The 12,339-nt window shown below is 33.6% G+C and overlaps 1 protein-coding gene and 1 pseudogene across 1 annotated transcript; both read right to left on the reverse strand.

Annotated features, from left to right (window-relative positions):
* Nucleotides 1-682: 682 nt before the first annotated feature.
* Nucleotides 683-4,975, reverse strand: LOC123892288 (annotated as a pseudogene).
* Nucleotides 4,976-8,988: 4,013 nt separating this feature from the next.
* LOC123892289 lies at nucleotides 8,989-9,949 on the reverse strand. The gene is made up of 2 exons (XM_045942088.1): nucleotides 9,139-9,949; nucleotides 8,989-9,020 (listed from the first exon to the last, which is right to left on the reverse strand). Exons 1-2 carry the CDS (start codon nucleotides 9,947-9,949, stop codon nucleotides 8,989-8,991), a joined length of 843 nt encoding a protein of 280 aa, XP_045798044.1.
* Nucleotides 9,950-12,339: the final 2,390 nt, after the last annotated feature.

The raw sequence follows: 12,339 nt of genomic DNA on the forward strand, positions 1-12,339 counted from the left end.
ATTTGCGGCCTTTGTGTTTTGGATTTTTGGGCATTGTATCAGTTGACACATTTAATATTAAGAATCAAACTGATTTCTGTTTGTCTATAATAGAAACTGCAACATTTCACTATCATTCTATGCAAATTTCACTTGTTTCAAATAAGAAAAACTATGATGCACTAGTTAATTATTAGTCTCTAATGTGTCACACATGTTGGTCATTTTTATAAAGTGAATAAGTCAACTTCAAAGAGCCTTATTCCGAGGACCTTTAGTACTGTACCCTACCCCCGAACCAGCAGCTTTTGCGCCAAGCAAGACTGCCCTGGTCCTTTCTCCATTCCGCCTCCTTCTTTGCTTTGTTCCAATATAGTCCAAGGCAAAGCTAAAGTGGGTTTGTATGCCTACTTAACCTACTTGACGAAAGGGAACGAACTTTGTTTCATTTCCTGGTTTATGGATTTGATTCAGTCAGCATCACGACATAATCAAACAGAAAAGGAAGGAGTGATGGGTTATCGGCAAACGCTTCCAAAGAGGCCACCCATCTTGCACATTTCAGTTATTTTCAAATATATGGATTCATTTATTTCAGATCATATTAGTTGGAATATAATGTGATTTGAAAAAAATAAATTGAGTAGAAATGACATAATATTCTAGGATATGAAATCTGAGTTACAAAATTCTAGCACAAAAATCACATATATATATATAGACAAAGCCAATTTTTATCTGTATTTGAGATTTGAGATAATTAATTAAGGCTTTACAATCAATCACCATTTAAAAATCAAAACCTGACATAGAAAATGTCAGTACTTCAATTTTTCTTCACCTGTCTTTATTCTTCATCTAGATAGATTTATCATCTCAGGTTCATACTGATCCATCATAAGCTTCAATTGACTTCTCAGCTATTCTTTCTCTTGCTTTTGTTGCCTGCAATAACCACAAAATACAATCACTGGATTCAAAAAGCAAAGAAAACAAAAAGGATCTAAAAATAGTTTGAAATACAGAAAGAAGGCTAAATTGCAATTTTGATCCCCTAACTTTCACAAACTTACAATTTTAATCCTCTAATTTTAATATGGGTCATGCTAACTAGTGCCCCCGGGGCACTAGTTAAGGAACTAAAAAGGGAAAGAAAAGAAAAAATTTGCATTGAAAAAACAAAAATTTAAACTTTTAAGATGTTGACTTCACAAGTTTCAAGATAATAATACTATATTTAGTTACCTTAACCAGTGCCCCGGGGGCACCGGTTAGCATTTTCCTTTTAATATTATTACTTTTGGCCCCCTAACCCATTTTGCAAAAGGCTGACCCCTCATTGATTTTGACCAAGTCAACACACACGTGCACAATGATCACATGTCACGTCAGCATGTCTTACCATGTAGGCAGTGACTCACATGTCATGTCAACATATGTGGCAAGACATACCGATGTGGCATGTGAGTCACTGGCCGACCTTTTTCAAAAGGGAATAAAGTTAGAGGCCAAAAGTGCTATTATGAAAATTAGGGGGCCAAAATCGCAAATTCGTGAATATTAGAGGGCAAAAATTGCAATTTAGTCAAGAAAGAAAGAAAGAAAGCAAGAAAATGACAAACTAAACTAATAGAGAATTCACATGACAAAGTAAAATTGGTAACCTCTTTCTGCCAATCTGTTAACATTGTTACAACAGCCAGTATGATTACATTAAGAACAGATCCTGTTAGTGTTCCCATCCATAGTCCCTTTGCATTAAGCTTTAGGCCAAAACCCAATAACAATGCTATAGGAGCACCTACAAGATAATAGGCTCCAAGGTTCACATAAGCCCCTATTGTTTGAAATCCTCCACCTCTTGCAATCCCTGCAAGTACAAATCTAGTTTTTATCTAGGGTCTATCTGGATTGGTTTATTTGAACTTACGTACTGACATAAGCACTTGTGAGTCTGTTTAGAAGAGTATAAGTAAATAGCTTATGACATATTGATAAGCTGTTTTAGACTTATTTCCATATGATCTTCAGGATAGCTAGCTTATGAAAAACATTTTTGCTCTATTTTATCAATTGTTATAGAAATATCTTATGACTTATCATAAGCACCTATATGACAAATGCTTAATTAAGCTGTTTTTTCAAATAGAGACACAAATAGAAGCCAACTCACCAGAAAGAGCACATATTATACTATCTGCACTAACAGAAACACAAAGAAGAGGAACCATGTCTGTAACATAATCAACAACTTCCTTGTCATTGCTGTAAGCATTTCCTATTACATGCCTAAGACAAAGAAACAATATGCTGACTATAATAGCCTCAGCAATTCCAATAACAACTACGACTTGAACTGCGCCTTTAGCTGCTCTTGGATTCCCTGCTCCTAATTCATTCGAAACTCGAGTGCTGCAAAAAAAACAAAATTTATACATCATGTTTTTCGACAGCAGATGATTATGCAGTAGTATCATAGTACACAGCAACAACAAAAAAACCGGTTTAGATCAAACCTTGCGGATGCTCCAATTGCATGCGGAATGAAGTAGTGCAACGTAGTTGTGCTAAGGCTGCAAAAGTTTTTTCTGACATAAATTAGAAAAACCTCTTCCTTGGTTTATTTCAATAATTGATAAGAAATTGATCATTCATTCCGCTCACCACACAGAAAGAACCGAGGTTTCAAGCTGCGAATTAGGTAAAAGACCGGCGACGATTGTAAGTATCTCAAATGACCACCATTCAAGACTATGAACATTGAAATAAGAAAAACAATTATAAGAAGAAAAGAATCATTGTATATTTTCATTTTGTGCTAAGTTTATATAATACTCTCTGGTCTCATATATAAGCAAATATTCTTTTCTTAGGTTCATTGAATAACTAGTGTATATGCTTCATAGTATGGGTCTGGGTCAGGATCAGTTATTCAATAAATCTGAAAAAGAAATCTTTGTCTATACGAGACCCGAAGGAGTATATGAGTATATATCATTACCAAAACATGAGTCCAGAAGGGATAGCAAATTGGCAGAACTCAGCAATGCAAAGTAAAGCATTATAAGAAAACACAATCTTTGTTTTCTCACATTCTGGAGAATAATTCATATAAATTCCGAGCCAAATCACATTCAACCAATAAGCAATTCCAATTGCAAATGCAGCTCCAATATGTCCTAATCCCAATTTAAATACCAGACACCAACAAATTGGTACATGCAAACACAGAATCACAATTGAGCTAAAAACCATTGGAAATATCATACTCTGAATCTGAAAGTATCGAATCAAAGATTGTAGAACAGCATGGCCAAAAAGTGCTGGAATCAAGCATATGCAGTATTCGCGAGCTACATGAGAAATTTCAGTATCTTGACCAAACCACAATAAGTGATATAGGGAAACAAACCAAAATAAGGGTGATCATTGCACTGCAAGTGTAGTTTCCTATCTTGCGGAACTCTTGCGCACCATAAGTTTGGCCACATAAAGTTTCCAATGCACCAGCCATTCCAATCTGTCATTCATTTGCAAAATCTAGTTAGTTATCAACAACATTTGAAGATGATTCCTTCAAAATTGTTGAAAATTAAATGGACTTAAACATTTATGTACTTCAGCTAAGTTCGATTTCTAGTTGAAATCAACCTTCTGAAACCGAATCAAACAGGATAATTCAATTGGTTGGACTGTGAACCGTCATTGTCTACTGTTCAGTAATTTGAGCGGTTTGACCATGGTTCCATCCTGATTTGAATGGTCTATAGCAGTTGAACCATGACTAGATGTCTCCCCGGTTTAATGTTGATTTAGTTTTTAAAACATTGGTCAAAATAATTATTGATCAGACTTTACTTACTGCTTGATTGAATTCCAGATTAGTCAGAGGATTCTTTCCCCCCAAAAGGGAAGGGTTAAGACTTAAGACAAAAACACCAAAGTTGATTTAAAATAAGCTTTTAAATTCAACGATTTCTCTAAATCCTATCTCAAAAGTTTTGACATCCTATCAAGATCGGTGGTGTCATAACTTATTAGCTAACTCTTTTCTTATAAAAGTAGTCCCAACTCTCAAAGACATAAAAACCTTTGAAGCACCGACACTTCTGATCAAAGGTGTGTTTGGTATTTGACAGTGACAGACACCGACACAGCAACACATGTAATTACATTCAATTAATTAATATTCAAATGATTACCGATATCATTGTTAGTGTTGTGTCTAGTAATGCTTTATAGACAAAAACACACTCACATCACATAAAAAAGGAAAAGCACAAAAAAAAAAAAAGAGCATAGATATGATGAAATGAAGAAAACATTACAAGAACACAGAAGCCAGAACATTCAGCAAAAGAAACAGCAAGAGCAACACCAGAGAAAGAAGCTAGTATGCCAATATGTCCAACCATCATAAGTGACACAACTTGAAGAAGGTATTGAGATACAGTTACAGTCACCATTGGAGCTGCCATGGAACCTACCCTCTTCAACTCTGCCCAAAATGCACCCTCTGATGCTTCCAACTCATCATTCTCTTCACTCTTTGTTAACAACGGCGTTGCTTCTTCCTTGATCAGATTTAAATGTGTGATATCATCACATCTGTTGAGAAATTTAAATATTTAATTATTTATTAGGTACTAATAGGATGATAAAATTACTAATCTAGTTATAAGCTGCAAATATTAAATTAAAACTTAAGAAAATTATGAGAGTAGAAGGGTTAGATGTATTCATATCATTCATGAAAGGTGCATTTTATATTGAACACAAAGTGGCTTTTTATACTAGTAAAGCCATGAATAAAAACAAATTAAATTTACTATTCTAAGTTGACAAAGATAGATAATAATCTATATTACTATTTTAAGTTGACATTATCCATGAATATTTCAACATTAATAGTGAAACATCTCTTTCACCTTAATTTGATGATTTATTTAATTACTTATAACACTCCCCCTTTGAAATATTCATCATAGTGCTCCATTTAATTTTGTTGATTTTCCAATTTATTATAACACTCCCCCTTTGAAATATCTATCATGGTGCTTTATTGAAGCTTGGTCGAGGAGATTGTGATGGGAACATGTGCTGCCTCGTTAAAAACCTTATTAGGAAAAACCCATTGGGATAAAAACCTCAATAAGGGAAAAAGAGTACAACATTATGCTCCCCCTTAACCAAGCCTAGGTAATTCTTCTTCAAAGGTCTCGAAGGTGACGCATTCCAATACTTCGTACGTGTTTCTTGAAGACTGATGTAGAAAGTGCCTTTGTAAAGAGATCGGCTACATTTTCACTCGAACGAATGTATTGAATATCAACCTCTTTGTTTCTTTCTAGCTCTTGTGTGAATGAGAAGAATTTTGGAGGGATGTGTTTGGTTCTATCACTTTTGACGTAACCTTCTTTCATCTGAGTAACACATGCAGCATTGTCTTCATACAAAATTGTTGGATTCTTATCAGTTGGTAAACCAGACGTTCCTTGGATATGTTGAGTTACTGATCTCAACCATCTACATTCTTTGCTAGCTTCATGGAGGGCAATTACTTCAGCATGATTTGAAGAAGTTGCTACAAGTGTTTGCTTTTGAGATCTCCATGATATTGCGGTGTCACCATATGTAAACACATATCCAGTCTGTGATTTAGCATTATGTGGATCTGACAAATATCCTGCATCTGCATAACCAAGTAAAACTGGTTTTGTATTGTTAGAATAAAACAAACCAAAATCAGAAGTACCTCGGAGATATCGAAAAATATGTTTTATTCCTTTCCAATGTCTCTTTGTAGGACATGAACTGAATCTTGCTAGTAAATTCACTGCAAAAGCTATATCAGGCCTTGTACAGTTGGCAAGGTACATGAGTGCCCCAATGGCACTGAGGTATGGTACTTCAGAGCCAAGATCTGTTTCATTTTCTTCCTTAGGTCTAAACGGATCCTTTTCAACATTTAATGTTCTGCCCATCATTGGGGTACTCAAAGGGTTGGCTTTGTCCATGTTGAATCTTTTCAATACCCTTTCTGTATAGTTTGATTGATGTACCAATATACCATTTTTAGTATATTCAATTTGCAAACCAAGGCAGAATTTGGTTTTCCCCAAATCTTTCATTTCAAATTCTTTCTTTAAGTAATCTCTTGCTTCTTTAATTTCTTTATTGGTACCAATGATATTTAAATCATCAACATAGACAGCGATTATTACAAAACCAGATATTGTTTTTCTTATAAAAACACAAGGGCAAATAGGATTATTTACATAGCCTTCTTTAAATAAATATTCACTCAGTCTGTTATACCACATGCGTCCTGACTGCTTTAACCCGTATAATGACCTCTGCAACTTTATTGCATACGTCTCTCTGGGTTTTGAGTTTTCAGGCATCTTAAATCCTTCCGGGATTTTCATATATATGTTACTATCAAGTGATCCATACAAGTAAGCAGTAACAACATCCATGAGATACATGTCCAATTTGTTAAACACTGATAAACCAATTAAATAACGAAAAGTAATGGCATCCATAACAGGAGAATATGTTACCTCATAATCAATTCCTGGTCTTTGGGAAAAACCTTGTGCAACAAGACGAGCCTTGTATCTTAAAATCTCATTTTTCTCATTTCGTTTTCTTACAAAGACCCACTTATACCCAACAGGTTTCACACCTTCAGGTATATCCACAATGGGTCCAAATACTTTTCGATTTTTAAGAGAGTTTAACTCAGTATTTATCGCATCTTTCCAATTTTTCCAATCATGTCTATTTTGACATTCATTCACAGTTTTGGGTTCAGGATCATCATTTTCGTTTATGATTTCACATGCAATTGAAAACGAAAATATTTCATCAATGTTCATACCTTTTCGGCTCCACAGATTTCCTGTATTAACATAATTTATTGAAATCTCGAGATCATTCTTGTTATCAGCTTCATTATTAATGATCTCATTGTCATCATTTTGTGCTTCTTCGAGAGCACAATTTTCAATCATGGATTTGTTGTTATCTAGTGTCTTTTCAGGATCACTTTCAATCATATTCACCTTTTCTGTTTCTTTTCTTTTTCGGGGATTTTTGTCTTTGGATCCCATAGGTCGGCCACGCTTCAAGCGTGCCTTGGATGTACTTGCTACATCATTTGTTTTTGAAATATCAATTCTAGCTGGGACATTTATAGCTGGTACATGTGACTTTGTCACTCTTTTCAAATCAGTGAATGAATCTGGCAGTTGGTTTGCTAAATCTTGTAAGTGTACTATTTTCTTTACATTTTCTTCCCATGATTTATTATATGGGTCCAAATGTAATAAAGATGGTACATACCATGTTATTTCATTTTCTATGTGTTTATTTTCTCCCCCTAGTGTTGGAAATTTTGTTTCATCAAAATGACAATCAGCAAATCTTGCCTGAAAAACATCACCTGTTAAAGGTTCAAGGTATCTAATAATAGACGGTGATTCATACCCTACATATATTCCCAATCTCCTTTGAGGTCCCATTTTTGTTCTTTGTGGTGGAGCTATTGGGACATATACTGCACAACCAAAAATTTTTAAATGGGAAATATTTGGTTCCTTACCAATTGCAAGCTGATAAGGGGTGTGTTTATGATCAGCACTCGGCCTTAGACGGATGAGTGCTGCAGCATGTAAAATTGCATGACCCCAAACAGTAACTGGTAGCTTAGTTCTCATTATTAATGGTCTAGCTATATATTGAAGACGTTTTATTAATGACTCAGCTAAGCCATTTTGTGTATGCACATGAGGAACAGGGTGTTCAACAGTGATTCCTACTGACATGCAATAATTATTGAATGATTCTGATGTAAATTCACCAGCATTGTCAAGTCTAATTTTCTTTATAGTATAATCAGGAAATTGTGCTCTTAATTTAATTATTTGTGCAAGAAATTTTGCAAATGCCATATCACGACTTGACAATAAACAAACATACGACCATCTACTAGATGCATCAATTAATACCATAAAATATCTGAATGGTCCAGACGGTGGATGGATAGGTCCACATATATCACCTTGAATCCTTTCAAGAAATGCAGGTGATTCTGTATGAATTTTGCCTGGTGAATGTTTTGTTATTAGTTTTCCAAGAGAACAGGCTTCACATGGTTTATCCTCTTTTGTAAACTTTAAACCTTTCAAAGGATGACCATGAGTACTTTCAATTATTTTTCGCATCATTGTTAAGCCAGGGTGACCTAAACGGTCATGCCATAAAATCATAGTTTTGGGGTCTTCTTTTACTACCAAATTACATTCAATTTTATGTATATATGTATAATGTAATCCCGAAGGCAATTTTGGTAGCTTTTCTAAGGTTTTCTTCTTTCCAGAAACATTAGTAGTAATATTAATATATTTCATATTGCCTTCAGTTACAGTTTCAGTGTCAAACCCTTGACGATATATGTCATTAAAACTCAACAAATTTCTCTTTGATTTAGGAGAATATAAAGCATCATTAATGACAAATTTTGTTCCATTTGGTAACATGAACATAGCATTACCTGTCCCTTCTATTAAATCAGCAGGTCCTGAGATAGTATTTATCACACCTTTAGTAGAATTTAAATCATTGAAATATTTCTTACTTTTGAGGATCGTGTGGGTAGTTCCACTGTCCGGGATGCAAATGTCTTTGCCATGTTCCATGTCTGACCTTCTTAAAATAAAATCAAGATTAAAGATAGGAAAACAATAAATCAATATAATACATTCAACATTATTATTCAATAACCAAATATTACACACTGCACACCACATAAGTCATACATATTATTAAATAATTCAAGCACACCACACAAGTCACACATATTATTAAGTAATACAAGCACACCACACATTATTCAAATACTTATTTAATTAGTTACTTAATTCATATTCATTTCATTTTCTTCTTCAACAAAATCAGCAGCCTCAAGGTAGGTAGTATCCTTATTGGGTTCAACTTCATTAAAATTTACTTCCTTTCCCTTTTCTTCAACAGATGCCCTGTATTTTTTACACAGGTGTTCTGGTGTCCTACACGTCTTAGACCAATGTCCATTCTTTCCGCATCTAAAACAGATATCATCACGGTTCCTTGAGGGACCTTCTTGGATATATTTACCTTTACCTTGATGATTCTTATTATTTTGGTCATATTTAGGAGGCCTATAATTATTCACATATCCTCGTCCACGACCTCTACCACGAAAGTGGTTTCGACCGTGATTTCTGCCTCGACCATCAAAATGAGCTTTACCCCCTCGTCCTTTATGACGATTATGGCCACCACGCCCACGATTAAATGTTGTTGCATTTATTTCGGGGTATGCTATTGTTCCTGTGGGACGTGTCTGGTGGTTTTTTATCAAGAGCTCATTGTTTTGTTCTGCCACCAAAAGAGATGCGACCAAATCAGAGTACTCAGTAAATCCCCTCATTCTATATTGTTGTTGCAACAATACTTGGGATGCATGGAAAGTTGAAAATGTTTTTTCCAATTTCTGTTCTTCAGTTATAGCCACACCACAAAATTCTAATTGTGCAATAATTTGGTGCATGGCAGAGTTATATGCAACAACACTTTTATAATCTTGGAACCTTAATTTGTTCCACTGATCCATTAATGAAGGTAACAGGACTTTCCTCTGATGTCCAAATCTTGCCTTAAGTTTGTCCCATAGTATTTTGGGATCCTTGGCATTTGAATATTCTGTTTGTAATCCATCATCAAGGTGGTGTTTAATTATCCGATTTACTTTCGATTTTTTCATTGCTAATTCCTGTGAGTCAGCTGTTTGCACCCCTGCATTATCTCCTTCTAGAATTTTATCGAGCCCCTCACATGCAAGGTACTCAGTTAAGTTGTTGTTCCATGTTATGTAATTATCTCCGGTTATGTTTAGAATTTTGAAATGATGCTTAACGTTTGACATGTTTATATCTAAAATACAAAAGAACACAATCAATTTTTAATGTGTAAACTATGACAAAAAAAATTAAATTATTTTATTCAATAGCTATGATTACAAAAACCATGATTCTATCAGCTAATAAACCAGGCTAATACAAGTAATGGTAAAACAACAAATATTGTTACTATTATAAAAGGTTCTCCTAATTCTTCATATTTGGTGATCCAGAAGATGAAAAACATAAAGACAAGTAGAGTGATAAGCATAAGAAAAAATTTAAACATTTTGGAAATATGAGTAAAAGTTTGAGAATGGTATGAAAACTTATGAGTGAAGGTGAAGTATTTATAGGGTGAATTTTATGAAGTGTCCGTTACGTTACCGTTGGGTTTGTGGCCGTTGGGAGATAGTGGAAAAATGTAAGCTTTTACTGTTCATGGCCGTTATGTGGCCGTTAGGGGATATGAGAAAAGTGTTAAATTTTATTGTTTGTTACCGTTGGGAATGAGTAAAAATATTCTAAGTGTGTTAAAAATCATCTAGCTCTTAAGATGCACAAATGGAGAGAACAACATGTAAAGTTATATGATAATAACTTTAAATAATATCAAATTTCAAAATCTTAATTATAAGTCTCTCGTGAAATAATATTATTGACTGAGATTTTAGTCTTCTATTAAGAATTAAAGTTAGCAATATTATAGATGTGGATTTTAGTCTAGCATTATAGATGGGGTTTTTGGACACCTCCATTAAGTATAAAAGTTAGTCATACATATGGGGTTTTAATCCTCCACTAAGTATGAAAGTTAGTAATATAGATGGGGTTTTGAATACCTCCATTAAGTATAAAAGTTAGTCATACATATGGGGTTTTAATCCTCCATTAAGTATAAAAGTTAGTCATACATATGGGGTTTTAATCCTCCATTAAGTATGAAAGTTAGTAATATAGATGGGGTTTTGAATACCTCCATGGAAATTAGTATTATTAATCAAAAATTATCTTTTGTGATATTATGGGGATTTTAGACCTCCACACAAAACTTAAATAATATTCACACTTATTATAAAGTTCTTGACAAGTTGTGAGTTTTCTATAATTAGTGGGTAAAGTAGTAGTAATAAAAATAATAATAATAATAATAATAGCCACTCTAGTTATAAATCACTTGACAAATTGCCAGTTCTCTATAACGGGGCGAATAATAATTATAATTATCATAAGATTAAAGTAATAAGGATAGATGATATATACCTAGTGGTGGTAAATCACTTCCGATAGAAACGATCGTGCTGATAACGTGTTGAGAAATTTAAATATTTAATTATTTATTAGGTACTAATAGGATGATAAAATTACTAATCTAGTTATAAGCTGCAAATATTAAATTAAAACTTAAGAAAATTATGAGAGTAGAAGGGTTAGATGTATTCATATCATTCATGAAAGGTGCATTTTATATTGAACACAAAGTGGCTTTTTATACTAGTAAAGCCATGAATAAAAACAAATTAAATTTACTATTCTAAGTTGACAAAGATAGATAATAATCTATATTACTATTTTAAGTTGACATTATCCATGAATATTTCAACATTAATAGTGAAACATCTCTTTCACCTTAATTTGATGATTTATTTAATTACTTATAACAACATCATATTATATAGGACTAGGAATTGTTCTTTTTATATTATCCTGGTAGATAATAAACAATAAAGAAATCACAATAGAATTCCAAGAAATTGTTATGTATTTGTTTTGAGTAGAGGTGGGAATAGGCTAGGCCGAGCTAGGCTTTGCCAAGCCTGAGTCTGGCCTGTCAAAAAATCGAAGGTCTGAGCCTGGCCTGTGGCCTATCATAGGCTTAAATTCTAGGCCTGAGTCTGGCCTTTTGAAAGTCTGATGTGGCCTGTTAGCCTGTTTAAAAGCCTATTTCATATGAACATATTTAAATAAATAATTATATTTATTTTGAAATATACTTATGAACTAATAAAATAATGTTCCATTTGATATTTTAGAGAATTTGACTATATATGTCATCATATTTCAATTCTAGTTTATAATAATACATTTATATATGTTAAAAACTAATGTAGATTAATAAACTTAAATTACTTAAAAAGTTAATAGATTTATAATTTAATCAAAGTATAAATTTTAATATATAAATAATAATCGTAATAAAAATATTATTCATGTTAACTTAAATAGGCCGGCCTAGTAGGCCTCAAAGGCTTTTTTAATGGCCTGCGGCCTGGCCTTTTTAGCTAAATAGGCTTATAAAAAAGCATTGGCCTGCTCTATTTAAAGAAATAGGCTGGCCTGGCCTGAGCCTATGTAGGCTAGGCCTTAAGGCCATGTAGGCCGGCCTGGCCTGTTCCCACCTCTAGTTTTGAGTTTA

The sequence above is a fragment of the Trifolium pratense genome, linkage group LG6 (genome assembly GCF_020283565.1).
Source record: "Trifolium pratense cultivar HEN17-A07 linkage group LG6, ARS_RC_1.1, whole genome shotgun sequence".
NCBI classification, from domain to species: Eukaryota; Viridiplantae; Streptophyta; class Magnoliopsida; order Fabales; family Fabaceae; genus Trifolium; species Trifolium pratense.